This window comes from Rhinolophus hipposideros, assembly GCF_964194185.1.
Source record: "Rhinolophus hipposideros genome assembly, chromosome: 18".
Classification (NCBI taxonomy): Eukaryota; Metazoa; Chordata; class Mammalia; order Chiroptera; family Rhinolophidae; genus Rhinolophus; species Rhinolophus hipposideros.
The window spans coordinates 33,898,218-33,917,829 of NC_138064.1; the positions used below are offsets into that span (position 1 = coordinate 33,898,218).

At 37.6% G+C, this 19,612-nt stretch overlaps 1 protein-coding gene across 1 annotated transcript; it reads left to right on the top strand.

The window, feature by feature from the left end:
* The first annotated feature begins 2,886 nt into the window (after positions 1 to 2,886).
* On the top strand, positions 2,887 to 19,583 carry CYP51A1 (cytochrome P450 family 51 subfamily A member 1). Its single transcript, XM_081080223.1, has 10 exons — positions 2,887 to 3,208; positions 6,148 to 6,246; positions 8,523 to 8,699; positions 9,911 to 10,037; positions 10,965 to 11,139; positions 12,811 to 12,930; positions 13,345 to 13,540; positions 15,894 to 15,989; positions 16,534 to 16,702; positions 18,224 to 19,583. Exons 1-10 carry the CDS (start codon positions 3,035 to 3,037, stop codon positions 18,400 to 18,402), a joined length of 1,512 nt encoding a protein of 503 aa, XP_080936349.1. The 5' UTR covers positions 2,887 to 3,034; the 3' UTR covers positions 18,403 to 19,583.
* Positions 19,584 to 19,612: the final 29 nt, after the last annotated feature.

Below are 19,612 nucleotides of genomic sequence, written 5' to 3' on the forward strand. Positions count from 1 at the left end.
TTGGTCACAGATACTTTGTTATCAATCACCCACAATTTCAGGACACTCTTAGTTCACAATAATTAAGTTAAATTTCAATAATGTTAAAAGAGTGGTCTGATGAGAATATAGGCAGCCTAGGAAAAATTTTAACTGCGATATTCAACTAATTAGATAACAGTAGAGTCAAATCCACGATGAATCAATAATCTTCCTTTTTATTTTATGATGTGTTTCTGAACTATCACCTTGGAAAACCCATACGATTAAAATAACAAAAGCTATGGTTATATAACAATAGGAACTACTTTGAAGTTTTAATGAAAAAAAGGTCTTGCTATAAAATGATTTCACAGGAAGGTAGTACTGATGGAATGGGACTTAGTTCCAAGGAGAACAAAAATTGAAAACCTTATACTCTAGGTCAGCAGTTTTCAAACTTTTTGGTCTCAGGACTATTTCACAATCTTACAAATTATTGAGAAGTCTAAAATTTTCTTTTTAAATGTCAATCTATATGTTAAATATTTATATCTTTCTATCTCTATATATTTGCAGTATTATAAATTAAAGTGGAAAAATGAAAATGTTTATTATTAAAAATAACAATGCCATGTTAACATAAATAATGCATTTTTTAGAATATAGTAATAGTTTCAAAAACAAAAAACAAGTAGAAAGGTGGCACTGGTTTAGAGTTTTGCAAATCTCTTAAATGCTTGGCTTAATGGAAGACTGTCAAATTCTCAAACGTGCTTTTGTATGGAATCTATTATGCTATCTACTCTGTTTTGGTTGAAGTATTACTTTAATAACTTTTTCAGATAATTATGTTTTTCCTCACAAGTGGTAGTATCTTAAAAGTTAGCTGTAATGTATGATTATAAACTATAAACTATATCAATGAACTTTTTGTATTTTGTGAAAATCTATTGGTCTAACTTGTACTTTGAATGGATGTTTTAAGCATGATTTTGTCATGCTTTGGTCATTTGAAAATACTAGTTTATTGAATTAGGCAGATTCAATATGTTGACACATTTTATTATACAAAATCCATTTGTTACTAAATGTTCCTGTGTATACAAGTCTTACGAATTAGTAAGCTGTTGAGTTCACAACAGTAGATATGTTTTCTAAAATTCTTAATTTTTATTTGAAAGCTTTAATTTTATTATCACAACAAATACTGCCAGTGGTTTTCCTTGAAAGGATACATTGACTACATGCATTTTCAAGAGATGTCTCTCAACTATCCAAATGTAAGTGACCATCAGTTTGTCTGTCAGTTGTTCTTGCAAGCAAAAATGCTATTCTGTGAAAAATCCAGTTAATTTCAAAGTACATGTACTCAATAGGTAAAGTTTACTAAAATTAATGTTCACAATTTCATCATAAATTCATCACAATTTCATTCTTATGTGAAACAGGCAATTTTTTTTTTCTATTGCAAAGTGCACCGCAGTGAAGAATAACTGATACTACAGTTTGGTGCCACTGCCTTTGGTTTGTGGTAAAAAGCCAGAAGTTTGATTTACGCTTGATTTTACACCATCAGTGCCAATTCCAGCAGTAACAAAGCCAATAACAGTATTTTTTATAAAGAGTATTGACTTGGTAAACACCCTAAAAGGATCCTGGGCATCCCCAGAGGGCCACGGACCACACTTTTGATAACTGCTATGGTAGGTATTAGGATAAACAAAGAACATAAGAACTATGATCTTTATTCTCAAGTTCATCTTCTAATAGAGGAAACCTGTTGAGATGATTACCACATAGCTTCAGTGATGTAAGAAACAGCAGCAGTGCGGAGGATAAAGACATTCGTGGAAGTAGACAGGCAGGATGGTGTTGCAGCAACGTAGATGAGCAATGATTAGGGCCTCACCTGGGGTAGTGGCGATAAGAATGAAGACATTTTTCAATTGGTGGAATTCCAGCATTTGGGGACTGGTGAGATGTGAAGCATGAGAGAAGAGGGCAATGACCCGGATAGTGGTGTCCCTCCTACACAGCCATCACAGAGGGGGCAGGTTGACAGAGGGGTGGGAGGAGACAACAAGTTTAGCGTTGTTTTTATTGACTGTGAGATAGATGAATGTTAGCTCTCTGGGCAGAGGTGTCCAGCAGGCCACTGGGTATTTGTGCTCATTCCCGGAGGACCCTGCAGTGTTCTCACTCACTGCCGTATCTCCCAGTGCCTGGCACAATACCTCGCTCTTGACGTTGACTGCATAAATACATACATCGGGTCAGGAGCTCCTGATTGTCATCTAGACGAAGGATTGTTTGTTATTTCTACACATGCTTATTTGAAACCACAGGATGAGTTCAGGTGGATTGTGGCTGCAGGGCTGAACTCCGGCTTCAAAACCTTTCTGGCCACTAAACGGCCAGAGTTAAGGGGCGTTCTTGGGAAATGTTACCTCAGATACGTCACGACAGCCTGGAACACACACACAGATGTTGGAAAAACCGTTTTCGTATAATTCAGCATCCTTACGAACCAAAATTTGTTACTTTCACGGCCATGAATGAATACCCGTCGGACTGGTTTGAATTGGTGTGGGATGGGACTGACCTCAGCGTCCCACCCTTCAGTTTCAGTGTGTAGACGGCGTCCTTCACAATCTTTCCTTTCGCGTCTATATGGGGTTGTCTCCGGGAGTCCCCAGGACGTGGCCCCGGAGCAGGTTCGTACGATTCGGGCGCTCAGGCAGGGGGCGGGCCTCGAACCACGGGCGGGGCTGACGCGACCTAGGCCGAGATCACCTCAGGCGCACGCGGTGCAATCACCGAGCGCGCCGCTGCCGCCCGCCGCCCTATCGCAGCCCTCGCTCTCGAGATCCCGCCTCCCGCCCAACCGGGCGCCGCGTCTGGAGCCCCGCCCCGTTCTGTGACGCCCCGGTGGTGCGCGCGGGGGCCAGGAGTCGGAGGTGTAGTAGGAAGCCGCCTCTCTGCCGACTTCTCTCGCAGAGTCCTTTCCGAGGGGCCGCGGCTGCCTGGGCCTCCAGCGTCTCCGGGAACTGAAGCGGCGGCGGCGGCGGCCGGGATGGCATTGCTGGGCTTACTGCAGGCGGGCGGGTCGGTGCTGAGGCAGGCAACGGAGCAGGTGACAGGTGGCAACCTCCTGTCCGTGCTACTGATCGCCTGCGCCTTTACTCTCAGCCTGGTCTACCTGTTCCGCCTCGCCATCGGCCACCTGGCCCCTCTGCACGGCGGGGCGGTAAGTGCACCCCCGGAGGTGCGGGCCTCACCCGCTGCGGGAGAGGCGGCGAGGGGGATCCTGGCCCAATGGCGAGCGAGGGCGGCGCCTGCCTGCTGACAGTCCTGCTTCTGCGGTGGCCGCGTTTCTGCTTCTGGCTGGGGTCGTGCTGGCCGCGTCCCTGGCCGTCGTCATAGCTGTGCTGGCCGCGGCAGGACCGGCGGCCGTGGCCCAGGCTGTGGCTCTGAGCGTTGTCGTGGCCCTTGGGTTAGTTGCGTGCGTGGTGGGGGCCCTGGTGAAGATGCTGTTGGCAGCTGCGTCCCTGGTTGGCGTGATCTTGGTGACTGCCCTTGTGTGGTTGGGTCAGTGTCCTGCGGCATTGCCCCAAATGGAGATTTAGGTCAGTATGAAGGAGGACGTGTTCAATTGGGAAGAGTGAGGGTGGCGGGTGTGTTAGGGACCTTCCCATAGTGCTCATAAAATCAGTTGCTCTGTTACTGGCTTTATTGACCACTAGCTTCATACTTCTATGATGTATTTGATGAAAGCATCCTTAACCAGCCAACACCGAGTGGCTTTAAGAACTACCCTTTTACTGACAATGGAAGGACAACCTGTTGACCAAGTAGGTTTTAAAATAATTTTTTGAACTATAACAGGCATAAGGCAGTACTGTTTTAACTACAAATGGTATTTTTGAGGAAGTGGTATTGGTCTTGGGAAAGAAAGGTGGCTTTAGTATTTTAAGATTGTTGGTACTGTTACCTGGAGAGTGAGTTTGTAGTGCTCCTTACAATTTGTGACCACGAAAGATCTGAGGAGTCTTAAGCTTTTTCATCACTGCAAGTCTGATTTCCAGGACACTTGATGTTGTGATCTGCAAGTCCCATTTTGGGGCATCTAAAGTACCTTTTATAGTGACTGCTAAAGAGTTCCTGCTAGAGTGGATCTGCTCTCTAACATCAGTGGAGCTAGTTCATTTGCAGTGAGAGAAGCATGAGATGTGTTCTGTTTACTGATAAATGTCATTTTTTAAAATTAGTTTCAGGTGTACAAAACAATGTACTGTAATAGACATTTAACCCCTCACAAAGTGATAACCCCCCTGTCCCCAATCTGCTACCCCTCTGACATTGTATATAGCTGTTACAGTTCCACTGACTATTTCTTATGCTGTACTCCACATCCTGTGACCATATATATGTGTGTGTGTGTATGTATATATATATATATATATATATATATATATATACATACACACACACATATGTATTAAATTATAGTTGACGTTCATTATTATTCAGCTTCAGCTTCAGGTGTACACTGCAGTGGTCAGGTACCTACACTGTCCATGAAGTGGTCTCCCTAATAAGACAAGTGTCCATCGGATACCCTATAAAATCTTTACTACATTATTGATTAAATTCCTCAAATTGTCTTTCGTATCCCCATGGCAATCTTGTGGTTACCGATTGTGCTTTTTAATCCCCTCACCTTCTCCCTCATAACCACACCCCTCCCATCTAGCAGCCCTCAGTTTTTCCTCTATATCTCTGAGACTGTTTCTGATTAGTGTTCATTTATTCTATTCTTTAGATTCCACATATAAGTGAGATAATGTGGTATTTGTATTTCTCCGTCTGACTTCACTTAGCGTAATGTTCTCTAGGTCCATCCATATCATGGCAAATGGTAAGATTTCATTCTTCTTTATGGCTGCGTAATACTCCACTGTATACATGTACCACAGTTTCTTAATGCAATCGTCTACTGTTGGGCATTTCAGTTGTTTCCATACTTTGGCTATTGTAAATAGCGCTGCAATAAACATAGGGGTGCATATATTTTTTCAAATTAGTGTTTTGGATTTCTCTTGATAGATATTTAGGAGTGGAATTGCTAGGTCATAAGGTAGTTCCATTTCCATTTTTTTGAGACATTTCCATACTGTTTTCCATAGTGGCTGCACCAATCTGCAATCCCACCAGCAGTGCACGAGGGATCCCTGTTCTTCACGTCCTCGTCAGCAGTTGTTGTTTGTTGATAAATGTTACTTCTCAAACATTCCTCTTATTTCTATACTTCAAGTTACTGTTTGTTTTTTTCTTCTATACCTTCTTTAGAGAAGATTCTGGGATTGAAATTGTGAGTGGTAGTGGAAATAAGTGGTCAAGAAACTAGTATCGGGCGGCTGGTTGGCTTAGTTGGTTAGAGAGTGGTGCTCATAAGGTTGCTGGTTCGATCCCCACATGGGCCACTGTGAGCTGTGCCCTCCACAACTAGATTGAAACAATTACTTGACTTGGAGCTGATGGGTCCTGGAAACACACACTTAAATAAATAAAAGTTAAAAAAAAAAAAGAAACTACAGTTTGATTTTTCTGGTTTTTGTTTTGTTACTAATGGTTAGGAAAGTTGCCTAGAGCCACTAATACAGTATTACATATTCTGGATTGTGGTCCATTATAATTGCAATGCCTTTGTGTTTATCTGGTCATCTTACAGCATGTTTTGAGTTTCTGTTCTTTTTACTATGAATACTCAGCCCTAAAATATTTGCATTTTGGCTCTTCTTAGTTACTTTTCTTTTTTTTAAAAGTGTATTGGGGTGACAATTGTTAATCAAGTTACATAGGTTTCAGGTGTATAACTCTGTAATACATCATTTATATATCACATTATGTGTTCACCACCCAGAGTCAGTTCTTCCATCACCATATATTTGATCCCTTTTACTCTCATTTACCACCCTCTTCCCCCTTACTCTCTGGTAACTACTAAACTATTGTTTGTGCCTATGAGTTTTTGTTTCTTCATTTGTTTTTAATTACTTTTGATGCTTCATTTTGGGGTAACTTTTTAGTATTAATGGCAAATTTAATTTGTTTGGTCATGAAACTGAACTGGGTTCCGCCCTTAAAATGAAATGTGAACTGAAAGTTTTTTGTATTCTCTTGCAGAAAAGTCCACCACACATTTTCTCTCCAATTCCATTCCTTGGGCATGCCATAGCATTTGGGAGAAGTCCAATTGAATTCCTAGAAAATGCATATGAGAAGGTAAGTCTTCCAAATGATTAGAGGAAATTAGTGCTTTTCAAACTTTTCTTTTAAATGGCATAACATTTAAAAAAAAATTCTAATCTAATGCTTATTTCCAGTATAGGAAACAGATAAAATTGGAGCTGCTCCTGTTTAAAAGCTGGAGGGGCCCTTGGAGCCCTCTTAGCTTCTCTCATGTCCTGGGGTAATTTCTGAGGTACCACTGAGGAAACCTGTAGTTCTGGCATCCATGGTTTAAAAACCATGGGCATGAATCTTGTATTCAATGATCATAGTTAAAATCAATACTAATTGATCCTTCTTTTTCTTAACCATGCATCTGTGGAATTTTGTAACCTGCACTACACTTCTATGACTTCTGTTCTACTTGGCTGACCCACACAACACCACGGCCACTCAGATCGTGGCCCTTCTCTATCCAGTGAGCTTTCCTATTCCTAGTCAGCTATTTACCCCACATTCCCAATAAGAGTTGTCATCACTCATAACTGTTTGACCCGCATAATATGAACGTAGGCACCCTACCTATTCTTAGACCACAACTTCTCCTAGTTTGCCTGTACATCTCCTTCCATTATAACCATTCTTGGACCTCACTAGATCTTCCAGTCCATTGTTCCATTTACTTTGTTGTGATCTATCAGCCTTCTTTCTTTACTTTCTTTCTTTTTCCACTTTGGGACCGTGGTCCATTTGAGTTACACTCTGAGTTACATTTGAGTTACATTTGAGTTATATTCCATTTGCCAATACCTTAATTTCCTTACTCCTGGATCTTTTCATTGTGTTTACCTGGTAAAACCCCAACCTTGGAAGGGAGCCTGTTTGTCATTTTCTCTTCCTTGCACAAGATTAGTTCTTTCCTAATTTCATGATTGCTTGCCTACATTAAATGAACTTTGAACACTTTTCAACAATCCTATATGTTTCTGTCGGCTTACTTTTCCACTCACCACAGAGACTAACTCAAACCTTTATTTTTTAAACTTCTGAATTTTCCTACCTTTCTATCAAAGCAAATGACTTTGTTTCCTCTTTAAAGAGATTAAAAACTAGCCAGTGGGCATTCCCTCATGTTCCTAATTTCAAATATACAGCCCAAGTTATGGTTATATAATCCCATTATCTTTTCTTCCTAGTACATTAATAATTATAAAACATTTAACTTTGTGCCAGTACTTACTGCTTTATATAGATTATCTCACTGAAGCAAAATCCCTTCTGGTTTATTCATTTTATAGATGACAAAACTGAGAAACACATTATACACATATAATTTGTTCTTAAGCTCCCTACTAGCTAGTGGCCAAGCTAGGATGTACATATGGTTTGATTGCCACGTCTATGCTTTTAACAATCATAATAATAATAATAATAATAATAATAATAGAAAATGCTTATTAATGTTATGGCCAAGGCACTCTTAATATATACCAGGATGCCAAAAAAAATGTATACAAGTGGACACTTTGGTCAGCATTGCTCAAGCAGTAGTTTGTATAATCAGAAGTGTCTGGACGCTGATGGTAACCACTTTGAGCACCTCTTGTAATTGCAGAAGTCAAATGTGACTTGTAGTCATTTTTTGTTATCAGTATGTATTATTACAATTTTAATACTGTTTTCCATTCTTAAAATGTGTACACTTTTTTTGGCACCCTCTATATTTTTCATACTTCCTTTAATATAATATGTTCTCTAACATATGTATGCTAATTTATTTAATATTGACAACAGTTCTATGAAGTAGGTACTATTATTATTTCCATTTTATAGATAAGATAAAGTGAAGCACAGTGTTGGTGAGATAGTGGTAAAACTAATAACTAAATAAACTTCTTGTGTCTTCACATAGGAAGTACTTTAGGAAAGGTCATATCCTTTGGCTACTCCTGTAAATTTGTCTTTAACCAAGGGGGAAAAAAAATCTGTATTCTCAAAGATAGTCATTGCAGAATTGTATATAATAAGTGAAAAAACTGACACATCACCTATAAATCAAGTAATGAAAGAATAGTTAGTTATTGATATTATGATGTCTATAAGATAGACTATATTTTAAATTTAAACAGTGAAAAAAGCAGAATATAAAGTTTTATTTATATTCCATTTGCAACTGGATAAAATATACATTTGGACAAAGACTATGGGAAAATTGCTTTAAGGTTTATGAATTTATTTTCAACAAGTTACTGTTTTGTGATTTAAGAAATTAGTGTTTTAGTGCTCCATGTTTTTTGGTAACATCAGTATGGATACTTTTTTCTCTTTAGTATGGACCTGTGTTTAGTTTTACCATGGTGGGCAAGACGTTTACTTACCTTCTGGGGAGTGATGCCGCTGCCCTGCTTTTTAATAGTAAAAACGAAGACCTGAATGCAGAAGATGTCTACGGTCGTCTGACGACACCTGTGTTTGGGAAGGGAGTTGCATATGATGTGCCGAATCCAGTAGGTGACACTGTTATCTTCAAGAAAGACCAATCTACGCTGTAATAATTATAGCTGGTAGTGTAGGAGTATACATGTAAAATGTAGAAACAGTCTATTCCTTATTTCATAAAGCCGAAGAATCATGAGATTTAAAAGAAGAGAAGCCATGGGTAACTGACAAAGAATGGTTCTTTTGTTTTGTAGTTGCTGGCATGGGGCAAGCAATTTCAAAGGGCTCGCCGTACAAAGAAATAGAATGAATGATAACTTAGCTTACGAGGGTTTGATTTGAAAGGGTAACAAGAAAATCCCATTATTTCATCACTGGGCCTCTTATCTTCCCACTCTTGCCTGGAATTCTTGCATAAGAGCTCCTTTGAGATCATAGGCTTTACAAGTTTTTATGATTTCCTTTCCCCACTAAAGTCAAACATTAAAGTGCTGCAAGTTGATGTAAAAAACAAATCAGATAATTGGCCTGCTTGCTTGGTGTGGGCTCTGTCTATATGTACACACCCTGCCTAGTACCCTAGTATAGCAGTTAAAAGTTGACATTAAGTGTTGTTTCTGGGGACGGGAGAGTTGTAGGGGGATGATTGGCTTCCTGAAGGACAAAAGCAAGAGCCCTGGAAAAACCTCCTGATTAGATATATCTGTCTATTCACACAGCTTATCATACTCTTAAAATAGAAATGCCTCAAAGGGTTAAAACCATTAGTTGTCTTGGTGTGAAATTATTTTATTAAGACGATATTATATTCTAATTAAACTTCTGGAAGATAGTGTCAGTGAGGAATGACATTTGTTTGGGAATAGAACTGTGGAATATGTGAAGGAGGATAAAAATAATCTTAAAGCATAATGGACCTTTGGGAGATTGTGTTTGCATTTGGGTTGGGTTAGAGGACTAGAAGATAATAGAATAGGAAAAGGGAGCATTGGAGCCTGGAGTGGGAAAAGGGTATATAGGAAGGAAGGTGGGAGGTGGGATTCCTAATTTATTGTTTGTCTGGGGCTGTGTAACAGGTGTTTTCTGCACATTACTTCAGACTTATGCACAGATGCTCTATTCCACATCTGGTGTAGTTTCTAAAATATCCTTTCACTATTTTTAGTTTCAGTTTTTCAGAAGATTGTTTTCTTTGAGTGTCAGAGTTATAATAACCCAAATGGATCTTGTGATAAAACAAAATTGTGTTTTAATGCTATATACTCTTAATACTTTGAAGGTTTTCTTGGAGCAGAAGAAAATGTTAAAAAGTGGCCTTAATATAGCCCACTTTAGACAGCACGTTTCTATAATTGAAAAAGAAACAAAGGAATACTTTCAGAGTTGGGGAGAAAGTGGAGAAAGAAGTAAGCAAAATGTTTTGATTTTGCATTTGTCCTACTATTTCTACTTTTCTATGACTAGAAATCTAAGAGAGAGAGAGAGAGAGAGAGAGAGAGAGAGAGAGAGAGAGAGAGAGAGAGAGAGCGAGCGAGCGTGTGTGTGTAAAATAAAGTACAACATACGAGTATGTTAAAGCACCTTAGAGTTAATGGAAAGAACATGTTATGATTACTGTGGAGTTAAAAAGACCTGAGAGAAAGTGATTATTGCTGTTCACTTAGCAAAACCTTAAAATGGGTCAAATAACATGCATATTATTCAGCTCATTTGTACAAATAACGTAAGAATGATTCATGAGTAGATTTTGAAATAAACTGAACGTAAAACTTTTGCAAGTTCACTTTAATAAAATATACGTGTATTAGTATTATTTTTTTACCCCTAATGGGCAAGTAAAAGTCTAAGCAATTTAATTGTCTAGTTCTGACCTTCCCACTTTTGACCTGGGAAATGACCCATTCCTCAGTATTAGGACTGTTCTTTAGGAAGTACCTCATTGCTGTCCTCATATGCACTAAATGACCTGTTTTTGCTGCTTTGGTTTTAGTATGAGGAACTCAGATAACCACATTCATTTTTATCTTCACTTTATTTTTTTAAGGTGAAGGGTTTATGAATGAGGCTTAGAGATGCCTTTGTGGCATCGATTTTGGCCATTTAGAGGGTGGGGTACTTCCCATCATTTGGTTTCTTGCCTCTCTGTTTTGTGTAGTAGGGTGGCCACATATCTATATGTCTTTATCAGCTTTTTGATGATATGAATAGGACCGGTTGGTTCTTGAGTTGTTTTTATTCAATTTTCTTTCATAATTACTTTATATCTCTAAGAAAACAGGACATTTCAAAATAATTTTTGGCAATGTTAATGGGAATAATCTTTTCCCCTCTAGATTTGTTTGAAGCTCTTTCTGAGCTTATAATCTTAACAGCTAGTCATTGTTTACATGGAAAGGAAATCAGAAGTCAGCTCAACGAGAAGATGGCACAACTGTACGCAGATTTGGATGGAGGTTTCAGCCACGCAGCCTGGCTGTTGCCTGGGTGGCTCCCTTTGCCGAGTTTCAGGTATGGATAAACAATTTATATATGGTAATTTAACTTTGTATAATTATTGTAGTGTTGGTATGCTTTCGTAAGATAAAATTTAAACATAAAACAAATTGGGGCAGGTTATGAGTCCCCATTCTTCTATAAGAAGTCAAGACAAGTTTGCTTTATATAAACTATATAGTGAACTCATTTAAGGTAAGTTTCTGTTTATTACAAAGGTACTTTGTTGTCTGTCTGTTCTAACATTTTAAAACCTACTTATCTCTCGTACTCCTTACACTTAGGAAAGTTTCTGAACTCTACTTAAAAGTGGTATAGCCCTCTAAGCACTGGTTTGAAAGTAGATGACTGTTCTGCAGTATATTGTGAAATTTCTTTGTTTGAGGTATTAGTGCCTTTAATTTCCTGTCTCCTTGCCAGCTGTACTGTGATTACCTAACGGGGAGGCACCACCAGAGATACAAAGAAACATAGTTCCTTAGGAACTGGCGTATTAGTAGTGTCTTACGTATTCGTAGGCTTTCTGTATCTCCGTTGATTCTTTTCTGTTCAGGTAAGAGTTGGGGAGGTGTTACACTGGTACTTTTCTTTCCATTTCTGCACTTCTATCTACTTACAGAATAAAGAGGGGTGGGAGTAAAAGGCAGAGGAGAGGTCCTTTGGAGTTCTTTGGAACTCATCAATACCTTACAGTTGTAGGGAGCTATGCAGTTATTGAAATGTTTGCATCCATATTGTGTTGGAACATCTAGCACAGCCCTGGGCCTCTAGTAGGTTCTCCATAAATGTGCATTCAGCCTTTTTCCACCTTCCCAATCGCCAGGATGGTCAGAAATTCCTGAGCTTGGTATGATAGGCCCTTTACTACTTTCCAGCCTAGTCTTTCTCTGTCTTACTCAAACCAACTGATTTAACCCAATTATTCCATTCACTTTCTCAAACAGGCCTTATATTTTCCTGGCTCTGCTGCGTAGTGTTAACCTTCAGTGTCATCTTCCCTTCTGCTCACATTATCTCATTCAATCCTCAGTAACAGTCTTAAAAAAATGAAGCAGGGCAGGAGTTTTTATTAGAAGGCTTCATGAAGAGGGGCGAGGTAGTCAGATTGCTGGGTTTTAAATTTCGGCTCCACTGCTCACTGGCTATGTGATCTTTCGCAGCTATGTGTGCAGTGAGGATAATAGCACCTACCTCAAAGGTGTAAGTGGGTAGTTCATGTAAAACACTTACAGTCCCTGTTACCTAGTGAGCACCCTATTTTAAAGGTAAAATTTTGGGAGTTCAAGTTTGTTTTCTGACTCTATTAGCATTTTTACCCCCTATAAAACCCTCTGTTGTGTTAGAAAATGAAAAGTAGAATCAAACCCTATATACTGTAGTCATATTCTGAATCCTAGATTCAGATAATCCAAAATAATCCTAGGTTTATTCAAAACCTATAGAAGAACCAGAGTGACTTTTGTCCACTTTAAGAAACACATTTCTTGCCATAAGGGTCCCTAAAAGTCCATAACAATATGATTTTCATGGTGTCTTTTTTTTCTCTTTGTTCTGAGTTTTGTCAATTTTTTTAGTCAGTAAGGTTAGTTAAGGTTGCTTTAAGTTAGGTCCTCGTTATTTTCAAAATGAATTTGATGCCACAAAGCATTGCTTTATTTTTTGAAGTTATTTCTTTTTGAATTACAGACGCAGGGACAGAGCTCATCGAGAGATAAAGAATATTTTCTATAAGGCAATCCAGAAACGCAGACAGTCAGAAGAAAAAATTGATGACATTCTCCAGACTTTACTAGATTCCACTTACAAGTAAGAGCTGTTCAGATCACGTATTAAGCTGAAGCAGAAAATTACACATTAAAACACAGTTAAATAATATATCCAGTGAAAAAGTAATGATGCTGACAAAATCAATAGCTATGACATTTAGATATTTAAATGGATGAGACATAAATTACTGGATCTCATGCCTTACTGGAATTCCACTAACTGTGCATCATGAAAAACGTTTGCTAGGAAACTGTAATGAAGTCTTTTATAATCAAAATTGTGTTTTCTATTGGTCTGTTTCTTTTCCCTAATGGAAAAAAAAATCTGACTTGCAATGGGCAAATACAAGAGGCTATTATACCTCAAAAATTTGTTATGACCCTTTATGTAAAAGATGAGACATGAAATGTGTCTACCAAACGGTTAAATTTGTGGGTGTGGTTCATTCCATAGGGATGGACGTCCTTTGACAGATGATGAAATAGCAGGCATGCTGATTGGACTGCTTTTGGCTGGGCAGCATACATCCTCAACTACTAGTGCCTGGATGGGCTTCTTTTTGGCCAGAGACAAAACACTTCAAGAAAAATGTTATTTAGAACAGAAAACAGTCTGTGGAGAGGATCTACCTCCTTTAACTTATGACCAGGTTTGTTGATTTTCAGTTTCTTTGTTTCCTTATTTGAGTATCTGAGCTAGTTTTTAAAGAGGACAGTTTGAGCAACAAAAGCAAAAATAAACAAATGGGACTACATTAAACTAAAGTGAAGGAAACCATCAACAAAATGAAAATATAACCTACTGAATGGGAGAAGATATTTGCAAATGATACATCCAATAGGGGTTAATATCCAAAATATATAAAGAACTCATACAACTTCAAACCAAAAAACCAATCTGATTAAAAAATGTGGAGAGGACCTGAATAGACATTTCTCCAAAGAGGACATAACAGACGACCAACAGACATTAAAAGATGGTCAGCATCACCAGTCATCAGAGAAATGCAAATCGAACCACAATGAGATATCACCTCACACCTATCAGAATGGCTATCATCAATAAATTAACAAATAACAAGTGCTGGTGAGGATTTGGAGAAAAGGGAACCCTCGTGTACTATTGGTGGGAATATAAATTGGTGCAGCCACTATGGAAAACAGTATGGCGGTTCCTCAAAAAATTAAAAATAAAATACCAGAAGTTCCACTTTGGGGTATTTATCTGAAGAAATCCAAAACACTAATTCAAAAAGATATGTGCTTCCCTATAGCAGCATTATGTACAATAGCTAAGGTAGGGAAGCAACCTAGATGTCTATTGATAAATGAATGGATAAAGATGTGGTACATATACACAATGAAATATTATTTGGCAGTAAAAAAGAACAAAATCTTGTCATTTCCAACAACATGGATGGACCTAGAGGCTATTATGTTAAGTGAAATAAGTCGAATAGAGAAAGACAAATACCTTTTGATTTTATTTGTATGTGGAATCTTAAAAAAAACAAACAGAAACAGACCCACAGAGAGCAAACTGATGGTTGCCAAAGGGGAGGAGGGTGGAAGGATGGCTGAAAAAATAGAATTTAAAAATAAAGGGGACAATTTGAGATTTTCTATATACTATAATTTGGTTAGTGTCTTTATTTTCTGAAAATTCCCCATAGACCTCGCTGAAATGTCCTAATGCTGGATTTGATTTGCTAGTATTTTGTTGAGTATTTTTGCACCTATGTTTATAAGGGATATTAGTTTGTATTTTTATTGTGATGTCTTTGATAATTGTTGTTTATCAGAGTAATATAGATCTCATAGAATGAGTTTGGAAGTTATTTTTTGGAAGTTGTGAAGGATTGATGGTAATTCTTACACATCTAATCGAATTCACCAGAGAAGCCTTCTAGGTCTGCTTTTCTTTGTGGGAAAATCTCTGTACCAATCTCTAGTTGGTACAGGTCTATTCATATGTTCTGTTCTTCTTGAGTCAGTTTTGGTAGTTTGTCTTACTAGGAATTTTCCCATTTCATCTAGGTTGCCTCATTTGTTGGCATACAATTGTTAATAGTATTCTCTTATAATCCCTTTTATTTCTGTAAGGTCGGTAGTAATGTCTCCTCTTTCATTCTCGATTGTAGTAACTTTTAAAATAATAGCTTAGTTGACATATATTTCACATACTCTAAAATCCATCCTTTTAAAGGACATCCTTTAAAAGGACTGTTTTTTAAAAAATATATTGAGTTCTGAAATTTAAAAATTACAATTGGTTTTTAGAACATTTATATCACTTCCAAAAGAGAGCCAGTACCTGTTAGCAGTTACTCTCCATTTCCCTTGCGTCCTATCCTTAGCAACAACTAACCTACTTTTTGTCTCTATGGATTTGCCTATTTGGGACATTTCATATAAATGACCATTCATACGGTCTTTTGTGACTGGCTTAAAACTGGCTTATTAAGCATGTTTTAAGGTTAATCCATGTTGTAGTATCAGCACCTCAGTCTTTTTTATCACCTCATAATATTCCATCAGATAGATAAATATACCATATTTGTTTATTCATTTTTCAGTTGATGGACAAAAGGGTTTTTTCCACCTTTTGGCTAGTATCAATAATGTTGCTCTAAACATTTGTGTACAGGTTTTGAAAAAGTTGACTGATGATTTTTGCTAGTGTTTTTTTTTAGATGAGTGAATTTTTGCAGGTCCTTACTATACCATTCTTCAGGGAGATCTCTTCTGTTTCTGCTACATTACCCTCTTTTCTCTTGTTGATCATGGACAGTGATAAAACAAGATTAATCCCATCTACCCTGAACTAGTTACCTCTGTACTTGTACCCAGAATATAAGCTATTTTGTAATAATCCAGAAGTTAAAATGATTTTAACTTAAATAAAATGAAGTAAATAAAAGAAATTTTAATTTATAAAATAATATTTAACTGTTGAAGTATGTTAAAAATTGTAAAACTCAGGAAATGTTTTATCTTTTTTAGGTGAAAGATCTAAATTTACTTGATCGCTGTATAAAAGAAACATTAAGACTTCGACCTCCTATAATGACCATGATGAGAATGGCCAAAACTCCTCAGGTTAGTCTCTTGGCTAGATTTCCTCCTCTGTGCCTCCAGTATTTGTATATCGAATGATGATTTTCAGAAAGAGAATTTTTAAAATTAAAATAGTAGAATAATCACTTCTATGTACTTTTCAATTTTACATGTTCCAAATACTTATTTTTACATAATTGCTGACAGGAGACAGGCTAATCTGTTCCCTGTATTTTTATTTAACAATTAGGGTTTTTAAAATGGAAGTATTTTTTTTATTTTCAAAAATATTTTGTTGTAAGAAAATAATTATAACAGTACAGAAGTGTATAAATGATTGTGAAAAGTTCCTTTAAATGCCACCCCTACCTCCAACGCATTGACTTTTTTGTGTATATACTTCTAGCTCAATATTGGGTCACTTGCAAATCATCTTCAGTTAAAATGATTTTTAGCTGGCCTATCATCTAGCTAGTTTTAAAATATATGTGCATATCATGTATATTAATGCTTTATTACACAATGACCTGATTATTTGGTAGAATGTTTTAAAATTATGTATGAAATGTGTTGCTTTCATTCGTAGATTGTGGCAGGATATACCATTCCTCCAGGACATCAGGTGTGTGTTTCTCCCACTGTCAATCAAAGACTGAAAGACTCTTGGATAGAACGTCTGGAGTTTAATCCTGATCGCTACTTACAGGACAATCCAGCATCAGGAGAGAAGTTTGCCTATGTGCCATTCGGAGCTGGTAAGATGATTACATTTTACATTTGAAATGTTTGTTCTGACAAAATTTGGTTGTCAAAACAATCCATGTGAATTTTATTTACAGATATCTTTCCCTTTCCTAATAGGGACATTCTTGCAAATGTGTGGGTGTTTTTCTCACACCAATTCTTTTCGACACTTCACCAACTGGGTTTGTACAAATCAATTCTAACACTACCTGAGGTTAGCACAGTATGGCACCTTACCAGGACCTCCACGTGTTCACTAGCCTGGAAGCTCTCTGAACACTGCCTCTGCCAACCCTGGTATTTTAGGGATTTTTGAGAGAGCTTCCTCAACTTCTAGTCCCTCCCTTTCCTGGAGGTCAGGGGGTGGGGTTGTCCCAAAGTTACCTCATTAACAAACTCAAGTGTGGCTGAAAGGGGCTTGTTAGGAATAACAAAAGGCTCCTTGCTCCTTTATTACTCTTTTCATGAGAAATTCCAAAGGTTTAAGGAGCTCCACGCCAAGAGTGGAAGACCGAATATATATTTATTACAAATCACAGTATCATACATAGTTGCTGCACCTGTACTATTGAAGTCTGATTTGAGGTCAGTTTAAATCCTCCAACTTGGTTTTTCTTTTTCAAGATCACTTGGATATCCTGGGTCCTTTGCATTTCCATATGCATTTTAGAATCAGCTTGTCAGTTTTTTTTTTTAATGGAGAAGGGGAACAGGACTTTATTGGGGAACAGCGTGTACTTCCAGGACTTTTTTCCAAGTCAAATTGTTGTCCTTTCAGTCTTAGTTGTGGAGGGCGCAGCTCAGCTGCCCTTGTTAGTTGCAGGGGGTACAGTCCACCTTGTGGTTGAGAGCCTGCGCTCCAACTGAGCCATCTGGGAGCTCAGTGGCAGCTCAGCTCAAGGTGCTGTGTTGAATCTTAGATGACAGAGCCCACCATCCCTTGCGGGAGTGGATGGAGTCGAACCAGCAACCTTGTGGTTGAGAGCCTGCTGGCCCATGTGGGAATCGAACCAGCAGCCTTCGGAGTTAGGAGCACAGAGCTCCAACTGCCTGAGCCACTGGGCTGGCTCCAGCTTGTCAGTTTTTAATGTATATATGACCTTTTAATCTCATTATGTGTTGCTGTTTTGGGTTTATTAGATCCCTCTTTCTTCAATTTGTACTGGCATTTAAAGTTTTGATTGGAAAGTTCATATTACTTTTCAACTAGAGCTCTCCTGAAACAGAAACTAAGAATATTCTAGTATATTCCCAAACTAGGTTAGCATCGTATATTTCAAACCTTACATATATTTAAACTAGATAGATAAAAAATGTTGGAAAAGTCATTATATGATTACCCAAGTGCCATTTCCCCTAAAAACAGATGTTGAAATATCCCGGGATTTTTATTATGTGAAAAGATGTCATCTTTTTATTATATCTGTATATCTGCCCTTCATGTAACTGTAGCTAAACAATATCACTCCAGGTTAAAAAAAGTGAGAAAGAATTGCAACTGATTCTTAAGAAAACGTTTTTTTTTTTAACAGGGCGTCATCGTTGTATTGGGGAGAATTTTGCCTATGTGCAAATCAAGACAATTTGGTCCACTATGCTTCGTTTATTTGAATTTGATCTCATTGATGGTTATTTTCCCACTGTGAATTACACAACCATGATTCACACCCCTGAAAACCCAGTTATCAGATACAAACGAAGACCAAAATGAAAATGGCTGCAAGGGATAACGTGAAACATCACTATAAACGGCAAAAACAGTAGAAGAAAATGAAGTTTATGAAACAACTCTTCAGTGCATTTTCTTTGAGGGTGTAATTTTAAAAGACTGCCAGCTTAACTTGGGGTTTTTGTATTTTCTTAACTGAAAGGTTCCATCAAATCCAATGGTATTTCAGACATTTCCCAATAGTTTTTTGATGGATATTTACTACACATGCTTTGTAAATTAAGGAAATCAAGCTCACCAGTAAATAATTATTTAGGGGGCTCTTGGTAATTGGCAAATTCTAAATAACAGGATTTCTTGATACTAATTTTAATAGCTCTTGGCAAATTAGTTCAGGGTACTCAAATCTTGGACTAGATGCAGGTGTAAAAGCTCAGTGAGATACTAGGAAGCCTCAGATTATTCATTCATTTGCTTGGTAATGTTTGTGTGTGTGAGTGAGGATTGGTGGGTGGGAATAAACTCACATTTAAAGCCTTGGATAAAAGAGAAACTGTATTGTTTTGGTGTGATGATTCTTAGTAATGATGGAGCTGTGTTATAGACAAATTTGTCCTTAAGAAACACTGTCTATAGGAAATTGAGAGAGATCTATGATACTGACTTAATTACATTTCCTAAAAAAAATAAATTAATACTAAAGACTGCTGTGTGACTTGATCTAATTACTAAATATTTACCTACCTGATAAATTGGTCTCTTGTTCCTGTTGGTCACATCTGTGAAAATCTAAAATAAAATCTCTGAGGGATAATTTTTGTTCTCTTCGGCTCAAGGTGGTTCCCAGCTTCTTGTAATTAGAGATTTTATATTAACTAGTTCTGTTTATTAAAACTTAATTTATGCCAACAAACAATTTTGTTTGTTTTTAATAGAAAATCTGAAATCAGGAAACTCTGGCTTTAATATAAGGATAAAATGAAGCAGAGTGGTATCATTGGTCCTATTTCGTGAGTGTTGTGTTCGGGAGTCAGTCTAAATTATAACGGGGGCCTGTCTCTATCATACCTGTAATTCAACGACATAGTCTGTTTTTACTAGATGATTCCAAAATATTTTCCATCATGTGTATAACAGTTTTGTTTAAGAGGCTGGAGGACTCATTAAAGCTTCAAGTCTACTTCTGCTATTAGTTTTTCACATTAAAATTGTCTTTGAGAAAATATGTCTATATTCATGAATTGTAAAGTTA